The sequence below is a fragment of the Salmo salar genome, chromosome ssa20 (genome assembly GCF_905237065.1).
Source record: "Salmo salar chromosome ssa20, Ssal_v3.1, whole genome shotgun sequence".
Lineage (NCBI taxonomy): Eukaryota > Metazoa > Chordata > Actinopteri > Salmoniformes > Salmonidae > Salmo > Salmo salar.
In genome coordinates, this window is record NC_059461.1 from 26,667,609 (window position 1) to 26,687,927 (window position 20,319).

Consider the following 20,319-nt stretch of genomic DNA (forward strand, 5'->3'; position numbering starts at 1 on the left):
GTCGGCCCGTCAGGAAGTCCAGGACCCAGTTGCACAGGGCGGGGTCGAGACCCAGGGTCTCGAGCTTAATGACGAGTTTGGAGGGTACTATGGTGTTAAATGCTGAGCTGTAATCAATGAACAGCATTCTTACATAGGTATTCCTCTTGTCCAGATGGGTTAGGGCAGTGTGCAGTGTGATGGCGATTGCGTCGTCTGTGGACCTATTGGGTCAGTAAGCAAATTGTGGGTCTAGGGTGTCAGGTAGGGTGGAGGTGATATGATCCTTGATTAGTCTCCTTGATTAGTCTCTCAAAGCACTTCATGATGACGGAAGTGAGTGCTATAGGGCGGTAGTCATTTAGCTCAGTTACCTTAGCTTTCTTGGGAACAGGAACAATGGTGGCCCTCTTGAAGTATGTGGGGACAGCAGACTGGGATAAGGATTGATTTAATATGTCTGTAAACACACCAGCCAGCTGGTCTGCGCATGCTCTGAGGACGTGGCCGGGGATGTCGTCTGGGCCTGCAGCCTTGCGAGGGTTGACACGTTTAAATGTTTTACTCACGTTGGCAGTGAAGGAGAGCCCGCAGGGTTTGGTAGCGGGCCGTGTTAGTGGCACTGTATTGTCCTCAAAGCGAGCAAAAAACTTGTTTAGTCTGTCTGGGAGCAAGGCATCGTGATCCGCGACGGGGCTGATTTTTCTTTTGTAGTCCGTGATTGACTGTAGACCCTGCCACATACCTCTCGTGTCTGAGCCGTTGAATTGCGACTCCATTTTGTCTCTGTACTGACACTTAGCTTGTTTGATTGCCTTGCGGAGGGAATAGCTACACTGTTTATATTCGGTCATGTTTCCGGTCACTTTGCCCTGATTAAAAGCAGTGGTTCGCGCGTTCAGTTTTGCGCGAATGCTGCCATCAATCCACGGTTTCTGGTTGGGGAATGTTTTAATAGACGCTGTTGGTACGACATCACCGATGCACTTATTAATGAACTCGCACACCGAGTCAGCGTATTCGTCGATATTGTTGTTCGCAGCAATGCGGAACATATCCCAGTCCACGTGATCGAAGCAATCTTGAAGCGTGGAATCCGATTGGTCATCCTGTTTCAGTTTCTGTCTATAGGCTGGGAGCAACAAAATGGAGTCGTGGTCAGCTTTTCCAAAGGGAGGGTGGGGGAAGTTAGAATAACAATGATCCAGGGTTTTACCTGCCCTGGTAGCACAACCGATATGCTGATAGAATTTGGGGAGCCTTGTTTTCAGATTAGCCTTGTTAAAATCCCCGGCTACAATAAATGCAGCCTCAGGATATGTGGTTTCCAGTTTACATAGAGTCCAATGAAGTTCTTTCAGGGCCGTCGATGTGTCTGCTTGGGGGGGATATACACGGCTGTGATTATAATCGAAGAGAATTCTCTTGGTAGATAATGCGGTCGGCATTTGATAGTGAGGAATTCTAAGTCAGGTGAACAAAATGACTTGAGTTCCTGTATGTTGTTATGATCACACCACGTCTCGTTAATCATAAGGTATACACCCCCACCCTTCTTCTTACCAGAGAGATGCTTGTTTCTGTCGGCGCGATGCGTGAAGAAACCAGGTGGATGTACCGACTCAGATAGCGTGTCTCGAGTGAGCCATGTTTCCGTGAAACAAAGAACGTTACAGTCTCGGATGTCTCTCTGGAATGCTACCCTTGCTCGGATTTCATCTACCTTGTTGTCAAGAGACTGGACATTGGCGAGTAGTATGCTCGGGAGCGGTGTGTGATGTGCCCGTCTACGGAGCCGGACCAAAAGACCGCTCCGTCTGACCCTTCTGCGGCGCCGTTGTTTTAGCTCGCCGGCTGGGATCCGATCCATTGTCCTGGGTGGTGGGCCAAACAGGGGATGAAAGTCGTATTCCTGGTCGTAATGTTGGTGAGTTGACATTGCTCTTATATCCAATAGTTCCTCCCGACAATATGTAGTAACACCTAAGATTTCCTGGGGTAACAATGTAAGAAATAACACATAAAAAAGCAAAATACTGCATAGTTTCCTAGGAATGCGAAGCAAGGCGGCCATCTTTGTCGGCGCTGGGACTGCGCTGCGCTGTGCATTTTCCTCAACACGAGGGACTGCGCTGAACATTGTCCTTAAATGGCAGGGACAGGCCTAGGAGCCACTCTAAGGGGGAGCATAACACTGTACTAGACTATAAATAGTCTTTGTTAGCCATGTCTGGAATGAAGCCTAAAAATAAAGATGTTATAGATGGATATGATCTCCAGCCAAGTCCCCCCCCCCCCGCCCCGGCCCACGGCCTACCCCTGTCCCTCTGTGTTGATTGATAAATACGTACCCAGGTTGGAGGAGGCTCTTCCCTCTGCAGCCCTGTCCTTCAGGCCCTCAGCGATTGCCAATTGCTGTTCATGGTACTGCTTGGCTCTCTCCAGGTCCTGCATGCAGCGTGCAGCATGACCCAGCCCAGCGTACGCCCTCATCTCTATAGGCTGCTCCTCCAGCTCCTGGGCCAGCTCCAGCACATGGGTGTGGTAGGACATGGCCTTGTCAAAGTTACGGTGGTAGTGGTAGGCACTGCCCAGGTTGCTGTAGGCACGGGCCTCCTCCCTCTTGTTGGTCAGGGCCTTGGCGATGCCCAGGTGCTGCTCGTGGCATTGTACAGCGTTTTCAAAGTCGCCCATTGCAATGTAGACAGCGCCCATGTTGCCCAGCTCTCGTGCCTCTGACAGCTGGTCTTTGGATTGCTTTGCCAGTAGGACACACTGCTTGTGGCTGGCCAGGGCATTAGGGTAGTCCCCGATGGCTGTATACACATGACCCAGGCTGCTCAGGGCCATAGAAGCTGCCTGGAGACACAGAGAGAACACACAGACAGACAAACATCAGGCAAGCAATTAAGGTCACATAGTAAAAACACTTATAAACTAAAGCTTTGTGAAAATTACCTACATTTTGTCCAAATTTTACTGAGTTGATTGCTTTTGCATCTCAAACACAACACACTCCTTCAACATCCCATTCCCCAAAGTATATTTAAAAAAAACATTTGTGTAAAAATCTAAACTCCCAAATCTCTTTGGAGGCATATTGCAAACAACAAACAAAAATGCTTTGCTTCCTTTTTGTGATCAGAGGGGGGTAAACCCTAATGCAGATTAGCACAGTGGCAGGCTTGTTTTAAAGCCAACAGTTTCCCTTCATGGAGTGCGCCACCACCAATGGAACAAAGAGCTAGTTAATCAAGAGGAAATGAGAGGCTTAACTTCACTCCTCAGCTGTTGGAGGGAGACAGACCTACAAACTGACTGACTGACTGATTCTCCTCATCTATTCAACACTGGCAACACTTCTCTATCAGGAGGGCTGATGCTGGGTATATATTGTAGCATATTCTTATCTATCGCCTCAACAGGATCTTTCTCCTCTCACCCCCATCCACCTGCATAGATATGAAGTGTAACACAACGTGTAGGGTGTGCAGTAAAGTGGAGGGGTCTGAAACAGTGCAGGCCTGACCCTCTAAGTAACACACTCATTGTAGGTTTATTAGCTGTTATATAGAGGGTAAACTGCTGGGAATTGGGGGCGGCTGTATCTGTGTGGACAGATGTTGCATTAATTGCAGAGGAGAGGGTCAGCTAATAACGCATCTCCTTCCTCCCTCTCTCACCCCTTCTCTCCCTCTCTGTGTCCTACAGAACGGGAGGGGCCTGGAGGGGGTTGGACAGGGGCCAGGGAAGAGGATAATCACCCTGACAATTAAGGCCACAACTCTGCTTGATTTCCCTGCCTGGGTAGGAGCCTCTGTGACACTGATACTTGGGGTTACACTAAGTGCATTTAGAAGTAACCAAGCAAAGGATGACTGGAAAGTCAAACAACTCCAGTAATGTATTATTATTAACTTCATCCTGTGCTGTTTGCTAAGCCTTCAATCTCTGTTGCTCGTCATCAAAAGGCATGTGCCTCAACAGTGCTGAGGTCACTATTGAATGTTAATGTCAACACATCTGAAAAAGCAATCACTCATGTATAAATGCAATGGCACGTGTTAACCCACTTTAGTTCATTACAGGAAAACACTGCGCTTTAAAAATGTCGAGGTAATTCCTGCTCCCACACAGAGAGAAAGAGAGAGAGAGTTTCGCAGCACCTTTGCTCTGAGAATGCATAATGAACATATTGCTTTTATTGAGTTCCATTAAATTAATAAAAAACAATGCATAACCCAAGAAAAAATCTATATTGTAAAACACTTTCTCACACTTATACAAACACACACAAGCTGACAAACACATACACATTTTCTACCTTTCATACTTTATGTTTCTCAAACACACATGCACGCAAACACACACAGCAGTGCTACCTTTCTTTCATTTCACAGGGCTGCTGATGCCTGGAACATATTACCTGCCGACATAAGGACTTCCAGCAGTTTGCTGGAGTTTAAATCCTCGACAAGATATTATATGGGGCCTAGGAGGCAATTACCTCCCGTCACAACTGTTGCTGTTTCATGTTCCCAGATAGCCTATCTAGGTCTGCTCAATTACATGTGCCGTTTGAAGCTCCGCTCAGCTCCATCTCTCCAACTCCAACTTCCACTCTGTGAACAGAGAAACCGAGAGGATTCCTCTGCTTTCTCTGTCTCTTGGGAAAATGAGTGAGACGAGGAGGGAGGGAGAGAGAGAGAGAGAGAGAGAGAGAGAGAGAGCAATCTTTCTCCACAGTTGAGATGAGTTGTGCTTGTGATCAGTGTCCCTTTAAAGTGAGACTGCAACACTGCATTTTCTCCCCAGATAGAGAGTTGATGGGGAGTCAGTGGAGGAGCGAGTCTCGCCTGCCACTGTAGATGTGTTCTGCTAGGTTTGGGGACAGACAGACAGACGCTGGGACCAATTTTACAGCCAGTGGTGACTACAGCCCTCCCTCAGCACTGCTCATGTAGACTGATGGAAATCACAAGTACCCAGCAGTCCAAGAAGGGAACATTTCCTCGAAACATTTGATTTCTGCAACGGCGACTGTTCTAATTTGATTTAATTTATTTTCTTTACTTATCTATCCTCCCCCCCCCACACCCTTCCCCCACCTCTCTCATTCCATCTGTGCAGTCAGATCTGATTGTGTTTACAGAGTCCGGCCCTTCTCCGGATGTGTGCTGATTTGATTAATCCAAACGTCGGCCTTCATAAACTGTTGATAAACCGCTGGTTCTTATCAACACATTGATCCCCTAATGAAAGGTAAACTGGTGCAGCCCCCTGAGGGAGGGTGGAGGGTTGTGGGGGTGAGCTCATCTTCATCAGAACAGCTTGGCTGAAGAGCACTAATCCATTTTTACAACGCAGGCAGGGACAGTGTTTAACATTCCTGGCTGATACTCCAATGACAGTCATTTGTTGTGGATATGTTTATATTGTACAACACATTAGACAAATGGCTATTTTCATACCACATGCTGGAAGTAATGCATAGTCGTTAACATAGTGACCCTCAGGGCTGAATGTAGATTTCATTTCTTACCGGTACGGGACACTTAAGTTTGCACTCACATTTTTTTTTATACTACAACAATTACAGGGCAGCCTACTCTGACACTGACAAACAGATCAATAAAAACCATGTTGTCTGATCCCTATAATTGGGCTACAAAAAGGGGAGACACAAATACAAGAGGAGGAGGAAATGACTGTCCAAAAACAAACAAAAGTGGCACTGACCCAATGATAAAGACAGTGAATATATTATGCACACTCACCGGGGATATGGCCGATGTTCTCCGCTGGTGCCAATAAGAGGCTACTGTTCGCTCAACTAAGTTAACAATTTTGGGGGCCTCCCGAGTGGCGCAGCGGTCTAAGACACTGCATCACAGTGCTTGAGCCGTTACTACAGACCCGGGTTCGATCTCAGGCTGTGTCACAACCAGCCATGACTGGGAGTCCCATAGGGCGGCGCACAATTGGCCCAGCGTCGTCTGGGTTAGGGGAGGGTTTGGCCGGAGAGGCTGTACTTGGCTCATTGCGCACTAGCGACTCCATTTGGCGGGCCGGGTGCCTGCAGGCTGACTTCCGACACATTGGGTCATGTTTCGGAGGACGCATGACTCCACCTTTGCCTCTCCCAAGCCTGTTGGGGAGTTGCAGCGATGAGACAAGATCGCAATTGGATATCACAGGTAAAAAACAAAAGGCTACTTTTCGTTCAATTAAGTTAAGAATTTTGATATATAAAAGACAGATTTGAGTCATTTCATTGTCTTCTCTTTACAGCAATAGCCATTTGCTTTCCAAACAGTTTTCCGCGACTGTAATTTGAAGTATTGCGATATGACTGGTTGGGTCTCTCTGCATTTCACTGACAGTCGCAACTCAGCAATCATCTACTTGGTATTTGCAGTGCACACTGCCCAAATTGCGGGCCCTTCCTACTACGCGATTTAAAACAACCCACAGCTTTTCTTTCAAGAAGCTACTGATCCTCTGTGGCCAATTCATGCTTTCTGGTGTAGTAGCCTATTTTGAATGGTTTTATTTATTTGTGTATAGACAGGAGTAAGCTAATTAGGCTATATAATTTTGGCAATTTAATTAATGACATTTACTTTAGGGAAAGCTTAGCTTCCCCTAGCCTTATGGACACGCTGCCTATGCATTTTAATGTGTTATAAACACAACCAGTCATGATGTTTTCATCTTATTGTCAAACAATCACTTAACAAAGGTGCTCCTGTTAGCTACCTGCGCACATTAGTTCACTCACAAAATAACTTCAGCATTCAAACCCCAACAGTGCACTTTGCACCAGCAATTTAATGAATGGAAAGAGATATCATGAAGCCATTCAAATGATGTCATTACAACTGCAGTTACAAAACACCTACAATCCACTGTTGTCCACGTGCGCCTCGGTCACGGCCACTCATCTCCGCCTTGACAAAATGTAAGTGTTCTCCTCAAACCACAACGCAATTTGGAGCGCACACCACCCAGTTTCCAGTCAATTCGCAAATTTGTCATGCTGCAGACATGCAGTAATGTTAGATAATAGTGTAGTCACCTATAGTTTTTTGGGCATGATGTATTAATTGATATAGGCTCAGGTTTTAACGGTACGACGTACCCCCACTATTTATTTCGGGCCGGGACGCCATACTGGACCGTACCGCCTTACTTTCACCCCTGTTGACCCTCCCATGTCATGCTGCAGTAACACTTCTGCTCCTGATCCCTGGTCTGTGTCAATTCTGTGACACTGGGCCCCTGATGCGTGTGTGTATGTTTCATTTCCTTGCCAGTAACAATCCACGCTAGATCACTGCTCTGCTCTGCTGTGTGAGGGAGTTCGCCTCGCCTCAGATCCTTTCTGCTTGACTTAGAACACTGCTAACTACAACCCAACCACCACTACCATCATAATCACCATTGCCTAGCAGCAGTGCTGATAGGATGGAGGTGGTTTCCATGGAAACCTGAGTGGTTTTGATTCCAGCCCACCAGGCACTAGGGGAGAGTCTGCCACTTCCAGCCATCTGAAGCATGCCACCTCCTGAGCACACACAAATAGGCAGACTAAGGCATTGGCCACTGCACAAACCGTCACCCGCTGCTCAGACTAAACTGTTTTCAGAGATCTCTACACCTCTACTGTACCTCTAGAAGCCCCCTGGCTGCCTGTTGCTATGATGATTACACTGCTAAGCTGGCTGTTTCTACTGACAGCCATTTTTACTGACACGATCTCATTCATATCAGTAGTAGTAAATCCCTGATGATGATGACCAACAACAACAATACTAACAACATATTTGATCTGTACACTTCTGGGTCCATTATAAAGCTCTTCCTGTAAAACAGACACACCCAGCAACATTGAAAAAACATGAAGGCACAGCCATAAACTTACTGGTCACTGGTATTTTTGCAATAACCATCAAACCATACTTCCGGCCTGCAGACCATGATATGTATTTAATGTGATCCTGGTTAGGAATGGAGAGGAAGTACATGGTTATGCCCTAGTCAATGGCTCCATGAGTTATGAGTAGTGCAATGTATGCTGCATTTAAACAGTGGTAATGTCCCAAATGGCACACCATTCCCTATGTAGTGCACTACTTTTGATCAAAGCCCTATGGGCTGTGGTTAAACAAAGTGCACTAAATGGGGAATAGGGTGCCATTTGGGATGGTGAGGAAATGATTATTCCGTGTTTCAGAGAGAGCACAGCAGAGAGGTGTACTAGGAGGGGTAGAGGGATGGAGGGAGGTGTGAGGTGTTAAATAGGCAGTGGTTTGCCCCCTGTCCCAGGTAGGTGGCCTGAGGGCGGTCTGGGCTGGTTAGAGGATGGCTCTACTCCAGCAGAGTGCTGTTCATGGGATTATATGAGAGAGAGAGGAGACGGGAACCACTGCTGATTCCATTACAGAGGAGATGGTAGCAACACCTCTGTCACTCTGCCAACACACTCATACTAGACACACACACACACACACACACACACACACACACACACACACACACACACTGAACAAAAATATAAACGCAACATGCAACAATTTCAATGATTTCACTGAGTTACAGTTCATTTAAGGAGATCAGTCAATTGAAAGAAATCTATGGATTTCACATGACTGGGAAGGGGCGAAGCCATGGGTGGGCCTGGGAAGGCATAGGCCCACTCACTGGGGAGCCAGGCCCAGACAATCAGAATGAGTTTTTTCACTCAAAAGGGCTTTATTACAGACACAAATACTCAGTTTCATCAGCTGTCTGGGTGGCTGGTCTCAGACGATGTGCAGGTTCTGGGCTACACGTGATCTGCAGTTGTGAGGCCGGTTAAACCTACTACCAAATTCTCTAAAACAATGTTGGAGGCGGCATATAGTAGAGAAATGAACATTCAATTCTATGGCAACAGCTCTGGTGGACATTCCTGCAGTAAGCATGCCAATTGCACTAACAAGGATGTAAACATTTGTGCACACAATTTGAGAGAAATAAGCTTTTGCGTATATGGAACATTTCTGGGATTTTTTATTTAAGCTCATGAAACATGGGATCAACACTTTACATGTTGCGTTTATAGTTTTGTTCAGTATACATACACTGAGTGTACAAAAATGTAGGAACACCTGCTCTTTCCATGATATAGACTGACCAGGTGAATCCAGGTGAAAGCTATGATCCCTTATTTTTATTTTGTTATATTTAATTATTATTTTTCACTCCAGATACAAATATACATACGAATAACAACTTACAGATGCACACAAACAATGACTACATCTCCTCTGCCCAGACCTGCATGCTCACAACCCCATCCCTAGTGCCTGCATTATTGTTTGCCACTTGGCCTTAAATTGAACCAATACGTTTTTCTTGGTCGCCAATGCTATTTCAATATTTCAATAATAAATCATTAGAATTTTTCATTGAGTTAATGATGGCGGATTGATTGATTTCCAAGTTTTTAGTATATGTTTTTTGAAGATGAGAAGAGAATTGTCCAGCCCATTGGGTATCTCACTACATCCCCATGTTTGGAAATATTTAGATGGATTAAAAGTAAGTTTACTTTTGACAGACAACTTTCTAGCTCCACCCATAACTTCTGGACTTTATAGCACTCCCAGAAAGCATGGATTATTGAGTCATTATTATTTTTACACTTAAGACATGACTCTGCCGTAGTACTGTAGAATTTGTGTATTTTGTCTCTTCTATAATAAATTCTATACACTAGTTTATACTGGATAAAGCGTATATTTTCGTTAACTGTAATTGTATTAGTTAGTCTCCAACTTTCCCTCCATCTTGTGCCAACATCAGTTCTTTTTAAGTCATGGTTTCCATTGTTTTTTTCTAAGAGATTGTCAGTTGGATAGGCTCTCTGCAAGGTTTTTTATATCTTCCCTATCATATGAACATCCTTTTCTGACTCAAATAAGATTCCCTGAAGGTTATTGATGTCACTTGTTAAATCCATGTCAATCAGTGTAGATCAGTGGTCACCAACCTTTTCTGAGTCAAGATCACTTTTTGAGTCAAGATCACTTTTTGAGTCAAGATCACTTTTTGAGTCAAGATCACTTTTTGAGTCAAGATCACTTTGAGTCAAAAAGCAAGGCCGCTCACATAAAAAACAAAAATCATGACTTAAAAAGCGTAAGCCAACATTAACCTATTAAAAACAGTTATGTAACAATGAGGTTTGAATTGCCCTGTGAATGTTGTTCTTCTCAGACCATTGTGAAATTATATTTTAACATTTTAGGTATATGATCACACTTCTAATAGATAACTTGTATTCGTTTTGAGGCACAGCTGAGTGAGCAAAATAATTTCACTGGAATGATGGCTAGGATCCGATGGTCAGTCTGAGGGGAGGGAGAAAGCAGTGGTGAGGCTGCCTCTCACCCGACTCACCGTCCCTCCGCTCTCCCTCCCTCCAGTGAGAAAAGGGGACACTGTCTTCCAGCTGATGGCAAAACTTAAAATCGCACTTCATTATTTCTGCCTCATGCACTAATTCATGTTGTTAATCCGATGTCCAGATAAAGTGAAATATTATGTGATATAAAAAAAGAGACAAGCCACTAGTAATAACAATGCAAGCTTATCGAAACACTTTGCTATACTCATTCATTGCAGCTGCAGTGCTGGTTGTAGCGTTAGTGGAAGTAGGGGGATCACACATTTAATGGCTTAGAAAAGCTTTGAACAACGTGTTGACAGTGTTGAATAACAATTTAAACATGAACTTACTAATTACAAACAGCAGCTCTTTGCTGTATTCGTTGAGTCTCTAGTCATGGGTTTAGAAGTTTTGAAATGTCACAGTATCAACTTTGCTGTGCGTTCTCGAGGCTTCTTTTTACAGTATATGGCTCGAGGAAACTGCACAAAACTGTACAGACACGGGAAACTGTAGGTGCACTTGATTTGTTCTCTGGGCCTGCCAGGTAGGTGGAGTTCTACTACCTTCAGACACATGAAAAGGTTCAAAATGGGAACACGTTGCCTTCCCAGCGCTATGGCTGCTGAATTAAGTGCACCTACCGCCAACAGCACAAAACAAATAAAAAAATAGGAACACAACTCTTTATCGTTGGGTTTTTACAGAAATGTTTGGTGATCAACTAGGAATGCCTTGGAGATTGACCAGTCTACCGGTTGGTGATCACTGGTGTAGATGAATGGAAGGAGACAGGTTAAAGAAGTAGTTTTAAGCCTTTAGACAATTGAGACATGGATTGTGTCCATGTCTCAATGGACAAAGAGGGTGAATGGGCAAGACAAAACATTTAAGTGCCTTTGAACGCGGTATGGAAGTATGTGCCAGGTGCACTGATTTGAGTGTGTCAAGAACTGCAACACTGCTGGATTTTTCATGATCAACTTTGCTTTATCTTGGCCAGGTTGCAGTTGTAAATAAGAACTTATTCTCAACTAGCTTACCTGGTTAAACAAAGGTGAAATATATATTTTAAATCAACAGTTTCCCGTGTATATCAAGAATGGTCCACCACCACCCAAAGGACATCCAGCCAATTTGACAAAACTGTGTGAAGCATTGGAGTCAACATGGGCCAGCATTAATTTTGTAGTTTTCCCCTTTATTTAACACTATCAACATTTCCCTCTACTGTGGGAATTGCCAATATTAGCCACTTTCAATGCAACAGAACAAAACAAAATGCACTATTCAAGACTTAATATGCAAAACTAACTATGCAAGACATTTTGTTGTAGGCAGAACGCATCGGAGTAGGATTCTACTGCATTGACAGGCACGACATAGCCCATACTCTCAGAGCTGCAGTATTCCTATATGCAAATTGCCCATTGCCATATATGGATCTGTGCCATTCACTTTGAACTGGACTGCGTTTACAGCATGAGTGGTTGCGAGTAGATCCGCTTGTTTTGAGATCAAAGCGAGAGCTGCATGTAGCCATGTGTGCACATGTGTTCATATTCATTGCTAGTAAGTGAACTATTTTCCCTAAGTTATAGCCATCTTTGAAAAGCGAGTCAGGTAAAGAGCATTTTTTCTGTCTTAAAGGGGCAGTGTTGTGTTTTGAGACAGGCTTGTATAAGCTAAGTTGCCAATAGGCAGAAGGAAGCATAATTTGTCTGATTCTCTGTAATAATGGTTTGGGAATAATAATAATGACCTTTATTAAGTGGTTTCTTGCATCAAACAACACATTTGCAGTCACCTCCTTGTCTGAAGGACAAGTGGATAAACAGGCTAATGTCAAGCCCTATGTAAGGGGTGCGTACTGGCGGCAGAAAAGTCAGGCGCAGGAGAGCAAAAACTGGGTTACAACGGAGCAGTTTAATACATAAAACCACCGGCATCCAGAACAAACAATCAATGAGTACAAAACCCGTCGCACACCAGAATAAACGTGAACATGCACTTACAATAAACAATTCCGGACAAGGACATGGGGGGAACAGAGGGTTAAATACACAACATGTAATGAGGGAATTGAAACCAGGTGTGTGGGAAGACAAGACAAAACAAATGGAAAATGAAAAGTGGATCGATGATGGCTAGAAGAACGCTGAACGCCACCCGAACAAGGAGAGGGAATGTAGGCCTACATTGAACACCACACATTGGCTGCTACTGTAGGCTGAATGATAGAACAGCTATTTTCATATTAAAATGTTATTGGATGCATTTTATCCATCGTTTTTGATAGTAGGCCACTCTGATAGGCCTACATTATGATCAAAAAGCCACAGTAGCCTACTTGGTCACTGTTATAATTGTAACTTAAAGCGGGTACAGCATCAGTGTTCACAATAAACGCGAGCCAGAAGTTACACAGAATTTTCACAACGTTCAAGTTTTAGAGGGAACATTGGCCTGCATCCCTGTGGAACGCTTTCGACACCTTGTTGAGTCCATGCCCAGACGAATTAAGGCTGTTCCGTGGGCAACAGGGCGTGGTGCAACTCAATATTAGGAAGGTGTCCTTGATGTTTAGCACACTCTGTATTTAGCGAAGTTATTTAATGCATTACAAATTAAATGTAACCAGGCATGATGTCTGCATATTACAACTTTCCCCATTAGAAACTGGTTCATATTTGAAAAAGATGAATCATGCGAGTAAAAAGATCTCCAGCTCTAGTCAACACACTCCTACAGTATGTAGCTAATTAAGCGGCTGTGCAGAAGAAAGGTGAAGAGGAGCATGCTTCAGTGTTTTTCTTAACGAGCTCGGATCCAGTCAGAAGAAACATAAACAGAACAGGCTGAGAATAGAAGCCAGGAAGGCAGAGCCCCGAGCCTACTACATAAAGGAGAGGAGAGTGAGTTGGAAGTGGGGATAGATAAAAGGCTAGCAGGGATTCTGTTTGAACGATGACATCCTGGGGGTGAGGATGTCTATAGATCTGAATTCACCTGTAGAGATGCATTTTGACAATAAAGGCAACATCTCAACTGTAATAAGGAGAGAGAACCACTAGTGATGGGGGGAAAGGATGCAGTTACATAGCGTGATATTATTTTGGACGATATTATATCGATGCTTTGACTCCAAGTATCGATTTGTAAAGTTTTTGCTAGATAACGTTAGCTAGCTCTAGTCGGCTGTACTGTTCCTGCGACAAAACTCTGGTATTTTTCATCCTATAACTTGTTCTCTATCTTCTTTTAAATAGTGAGCCAACATGTTTTCAGCACTTTTATTTCCATGACTGATCAAAACACATTTTCTCATGCTCTCTCGTCTCTCTGCAGCAGACACATCGCAATAAAATCGAGTCACAATACATATAAAATCGAGTCACAATACAGTATCGAGTCACAATACATATAGAATCGTGAGAATTGCAAAATCGTATCGTTGGAGAAAGATCAAATAGTCAGAGAGGTTTATGAGTATGAACTCCAATCCTCTCCCTCTCCCCTCTCTGTAAACTACCTTTCCTTCTCTCCTCATCATTTATCCAGAGCTGTACCCATCTCTCCTTTCCCTCGTCTCTGTCTCTCTCTCTCTCTCTGTGTTTGCACACTGGTATGGATCCTCTGGGAGCCACCATTAGATCAGGCAAATGACTGCCTCTCCGCCATATCAAAACCTTCTGCTTTTTTAAGCAGGCAGTAGCTGTGCTCTGCCAAGCGCATACACATATAGATGTGGCTGACTGCTCTCTCTCTCACGGCACAAAGCAGTATGCAGCTGTCTGCGGGGGACACTTCTCACAGTGGGCAATAAGCCAAGCATGAGCCATGTAAGTCACCCTCGGTAGGGCATTTCCTAGACAAAAGAAATATCACTCACCACAGTTGCTACTGCTCTCAGAAGAATAATAGTCATAATAATAACCATTTTCATTTTTGTAATCTTCTCACACGCCATTACCACACTATTATCATCATCATCATCATCATCTTCAGAGCTGGGGTCGATCCCATTTTAATTTAATTCAGTGAATCCCAAACAACAACAAAAAATTATTGTAGTGCCATTAATTTTCAATTCCCGAATTAACATGGGATTGATCCCAGCCCTGTTAATCTCCCATAGGATCTTATCAGTTATCAGATGCCACTTGTTCCAGCAGCATCACCTGTGTGACCTCCAGGCGGCAGATACATGGAGCCAGTGGGCTGGGAGAGTTCCTTAGCCTCCCCAGGACACACACACAATGGATTGATTGGTGAGAAAGGTCAGTGCCTGGGTGAGGGTACTCTTGACAGCATCACCACTTCCACACTGGCGAGACAGAGAAGCGCACATGCATACACACATGCACACAAACAAACATAACACACACACACACACACACACAGTAACATTCACACAAGCACAGGGACTCACAAGCCTGAAAAAGTACGCACACACTCTTTCAGTAGTTTCCTACATGCTGTGCTCTGGCGAGCTGGAATGCCTATTTATTTTCCTGAGCTGCGGGTAGCCTTGTGCAACGGTGCCAAGCAAATAGGGGATCATTTGTGGTCACACCAGAGTCAGTCCCGGCATACATTCAATCACACACACTCACTCACACACACTTACTTAAACACATACACACACATACACACACATACACACACATACACACACAGCAACACACAAACATACTGTCCACTAGAGGCCCTTGGCAGGCCGCTTGATAGCTGTGTGTCTGTCTTTGTGAGTGTGTGAGTGAGTGTGTGTGAGTGAGTGTATGAGTGAGTGAGTGTATGAGTGAGTGAGTGTATGAGTGAGTGAGTGAGTGAGTGAGTGAGTCAAATCAAATCAAATGTATTTGTCACATACACATGGTTAGCAGGTGTTAATGTAAGTGTAGCGAAATGCTTGTGCTTCTTGTTCCGACCATGCAGTAATATCTAACAAGTAATCTATGTATGAGTGTGTGAGTGAGTGTGTGTTGTGTTGCGTGTCTATGGCAGAGAGTCCAGGGTGGCCAACAGGCACTGGAGAGGAAGAAATGTGAGAGGTGAAGAGTAAAATTGGCCCTGACAGTCTCTATTGGTGTTGCTGGGAAAATCTGACTAAGCCCTTCAAGTGGTGTAGGGTTGATATTTCAAGCTAACCCTCTGACAATTCGCTAGACAAAACAAGAGGGAGGTTTTGGAAATTGCCGTGTTGAGTGAGGAAGTGAGACAGGGTGAGAGAGGGTAGCCGGGTATCAGAGCAGGACCTGTACATTCCCCCTACCTCCCCTCCTGTACCTCAGTCCTCTCAGGGCAGGATGTCAGCATTGTTCAACTGTTAGCGGAAGCCTTGTGTTTATTGATATGTGTGGCTGTAAGCTCTGGGTGAACAGGAATTATTCGGTGGGCACATCAGGGGAAGCTAAGCGGCACATCTTGAGAGCATGTTAGATGCCTTCTCTAAGAGACTAGCTCTCAGGGAAAAGCTCAGCTGCTGTTTGTTCATTCTGTGAATGATAATGTCCATAGTGTAATGGGCTAGCTGGGTATGGTCTGTAGGTCAGTGGAGAGGGCTGAGTCTGTCATGGAGGGGAAAGGGGACGTGGCTGGGCACTTAGAATTATCTTTGAAATCCATTAAAGAAGGAAAGACAACCAACATCTGACCTCGAAAACCAAAGTAAATACAATCCTTTGTGGTGAAGAGAGCTCATGACCGGTAAATGACACGGTTCAGTACCATGGTTTTTGAGGTAAACATTTAAGGCCTTTTAACTAAGCATCTACCAAATGTAGCGTGGACAGATACTATGCTGTGCTGCGTAGCTTACTCCTTGCTTTATCACCGATGGGGGTTAGCTGGAACGGCTGGGGTGACATTGATTAATGTGGTCAGCAAAGACTACGCTTATCCAAACCTTCCTACCAGCCTTCTACCCTGTGGGCAAGAGAAATGTAATGAAAAAGAGAGAGGAGTTCAGTTCACTCAGGAGTCCGGGGTGAGTAGTGGAAAGTGGGGGACTATGCAAGAACAAATATAATGGCAGCTGTAAGGGAAGGTGAAGGGGCTGCAACAGTTTATATACAACGTCATTTACGACGTCCATCCATTAAAAGCTAATTAGCAGTTGTTATGGCTGCATGCTGGTGTGAGGACACAGCACAGCACTATATTTAGCATCCACAGTCTCAGCCTGCATCTAACAGCATCCAGGAAACCAGTCCAAGGACATCACACCACAGGGTTACTCAAGGGCATAACAGAAACCATGGGGATCATACTAGGTCTGGGAAACATTACCTGTTACCTAATAAGGTAGGACAAGCTAGGACTGGCATACACGACTATAGAATACACTTCCATTACGCTAATGGGTACAGACTACAGAGAGAATGAGAATTAGAGAGTTTGAAAGAAAAGTAGAATGAGACAGAGAGGATAGAAAGAGAGACAGAGAGATAGACAAAGGTCGAGATGAGAGAGACATAGGTTAGATCTGAAAGCCTTGATCAATATGTCCTGGCCGTAGCTGTTGCCTAGTGCCTTGTGTCGACTGCAAACAGAGACACAGACAGACAGACAGTGATAGGAATGAAGAGTGACGGCCCACATGTACACTCATACACCGGCCCTTATTCTCCCCCAGTCTCTGAGATAGATGAGTGAGAGGTTTAATGCAGTTCTCTGAAATCCATCCACAATAACAAACTCATCATGTTTAACAGGTTTAGACAAACACTCAGACCCAATCAGATCTCAGGGAAATTGTGAGAAGCACCTTTCCCTAAGATGACTTTGTTTTAACTTTGTTTTCCATGGTGACGTGAGTGGTGTGGTTGAGGGGGAGCCAGAGTGTGTCTGGAGAGTTGGTGGAAAGAATACCCAATTGTCATACTTAGTACCAAATTGTCAAAGTAAAGATACCTTAATAGAAAATGACTCAAGTATAAGTGAATGTCAGTAAAATACTACTTGAGTAAAAGTCTATAAGCATTTGGTTTTAAATATACTTAAAGTATTAAAAGTAAATGTAATTGCTCAAATATACTTAAGTATCAAAAGTAAAAGTATAAATTCCTTATATTAAGCAAACCAGACGGCACCATTTTCTTGTTTTATTTTTCTTTACGCGTAGACAGGGTCACACTCCAACACTCCAACATAATTTATAAATGAAGCGTTTATGTTTAGGGAGTCCACCAGATCACAGGCAGAAGATGACCAGGGATGTTCTTTTGATAAATGCATGAATTGGACCCTTTTCTTGTCCTGCAAATCAAAATGTACTTTTGGGTGTCAGGGAAAATGTATGGAGTAAAAAGTACATACTTTTTTTAGGAATGAAGTGGAGTAAAAGTAAAAGTTGTCAAAAATATAACTAGTAAAGCAAAGTTCAGATACACAAAAAAAATACTTTAATACTATACACCACTGGTCTGGAGCCAGTGAGACAGAGACAGGGCGAGAAGGAGAGGGAGAGAGAGAGCGAGAGCAGGGAAAGGAGAGATAAGTACAGCTCTGGATAAATGATGAGGAGAGAAGGAAAGGTAGTTTACAGTAAAAGCTACCAAATCCATCTCTCTCCTTCTCCTGTCCTGTCTCCTCCTTTCTCTCCTGTGATATCAAAAAAAGCACTTCATCTAGGGAGGTGTAAATGCACTGGGACCGCTTTCCTCCTCAGATTCACCTGGTCCCAGCTCAATCAGCCATGGAGCAGGCAGAGGGATGGGGGGTTGTGGAGGGGCGGTAAGGAGTGGGTTCTCTGATGGTTAAGGAAATGGATTGGTGACAGGTAAGGGTACAAACAAAAAAATTCCTTGTACACTTTAAAGATGCAGTGCCCTTGAAAAGGCTATTATTGTTCATATCCAGATGTGACCCCCTCTGAAGTAACATGGTGACTATATAGTTCCGCTTACCAGCCCTTCTCTCACTCTTAGGTGAAACACACAATCGTTATCCTCAGCGCCTCACATCCAGTTTCAGAGCAGCCTCAGTCAGAACCCCCTCTGATAAAGCCCAGCTACAAGTCAAATGCCAAACTCCATCATGTCTGACACTGACTCTGGCCATGCTCTCTCTGAAGTGTTGGCTAAATAAATCCCCAATGACATGCAGTGGAGAGAGAGAGAGAGAGAGAGAGAGAGAGAGAGAGAGAGAGAGAGAGAGAGAGAGAGAGAGAGAGAGAGAGAGAGAGAGAGACTTGGCTGTGGCTGGGCTCAGCACACAGACAAGCTGTTTAAATCCCTTCTCCCTCTGTGCCTTTATTCCCCAAATGTAATTACAGGCCTGGCGAGGCCTGGGTGTCTGAGGCTGTAGAGAGAGCCCAGAGCCCTGCAGTACAGTATCAACACCAGCAGGCAGCACCCTGTCTGTCTCAGTGGGAGTAGGAGACAGGAGGCTACAGGGACATTTTCAACACCACACACCACACACTTCAAAGGCCTCACTCCTCAGCCTCTCAGACACACCAGGTTAACCCAATCCTTTCAGTGTTGCCGTGGGGCCCAGTGAGCAGACAGCACTGGCCACGCAGATAAAGGCCCAAAGAGCATCTCAGCACTGGCCTGTACTATCAGACAGCCTCCATGGAACAGAAACACCACCAGCTGCTCCCAGGAGATTTAAGACCAAAGCAAGACGCGTGTGAGGGGAGCATGGTGGTAAGGCTAGGGGGATAATCCCAGTAGGAATCCCAGTAACATTCCATGTAGAACTTCCAGATCTCTCTCTTTTAAATGAATGGCATGTGCACCTTCTTCTTGTTCTAGTCTGGCTGTATGTTCATTTTCCTTTTCTATGTGCTCTACCTCAAGTTCCCTTTCCCGGTACTCAAACTCATTTCTGTTGCTCCAATTTTGCCTTTAGTTCTAACTTCCACAGTTGCACGTCCAAGGGGTTTTCCCACCTACCCGTAGCACTCTTTTCATCAACCTTTCTCTCCACAATGATTTCCTTTTCACCGAAGCAGCATCGAGCAACTAACTGCTGCTTTTGAATGGGCAGTTATCACACTGATGTCACAATGCTTTGCAATGATGATCAGATTCGCCTTTGTATATTGATCTAGTATTTCCCAACTAGGGTTTTCTCCAAATGCTTCCAAAGAGCATGGTTTTCTTTTTTTCCTGTGTGGTTATGCAACTTTCAAACTGATTTCACTAATCTTATAACCCCTGTTGGTTGTCAGTGGCAGAAAAAGTGTCGTTGGAACACTCAAATATCTGGGCACAGTAGAGCTTCAGTGTAGGTGATTAGAGCAACTACCTTACCAATGGGAAACAAGATCTTGGATGAGCCCTTATTTTGTTACGTTCCCTAAAAACTAACAAAAAATGTCGCTCAAATTAAAAAGGGAACTAACAAATAAATCACTGACATCCAGAAGGAAACAGGTGGGATTTTAGATGGGTTCTGAAAGGCATCCATGGGGTGCCTACTGGGTCCTAGCCAATCCAATGTAGAAGGGTCTTAAAAGACACCCACCATGGACGCCAACTGAGTTTTCCTGAGAGCAGACAAACTAAAAGAAAAACCCAAAACAATTTAGGATAGGGACTAGCAACAAATATGAAGAAAAACTGAACACTATATGAAGGCTTTGTTCGGCTCTCTAAAGTTGGAAGTGCTAACATCTCCTCTCCAACTGATGCACTGGGCTAGCAGGTCTTAAATACCAGCTGGGTCAGCACAGGTGAAACGCATAACGACTAACACGGTAATTCGATCGGGCCAGCAGGTGAAACACATCCTGACCAACGATCTCGAAATGGACCTTGAAATGGAGAGAAACCAAAGCCTGAAACAACATACATGCAATATCCTCTGCCTCCTGGCTGGGGGGTCCAGATTTGTGAGGAAAATGGGGGGCTGGGTTGGTTGAGAGTAGCGACTACAGCAACACCTTGAGTTAG

The 20,319-nt window shown here is 44.4% G+C and overlaps 1 protein-coding gene across 3 annotated transcripts in view; it reads right to left on the reverse strand.

The window, feature by feature from the left end:
* Positions 1–20,319, reverse strand: part of LOC106580375 (tetratricopeptide repeat protein 28) — a 330,699-nt gene that overhangs the window by 57,856 nt on the left and 252,524 nt on the right. For all 3 annotated transcript variants that reach the window (XM_014161360.2, XM_014161361.2, XM_014161362.2), the window contains one exon: positions 2,331–2,838. In XM_014161360.2, coding sequence (XP_014016835.1) covers positions 2,331–2,838 — 508 coding nt within the window. The remainder of the gene's footprint in view (positions 1–2,330; positions 2,839–20,319) is intronic.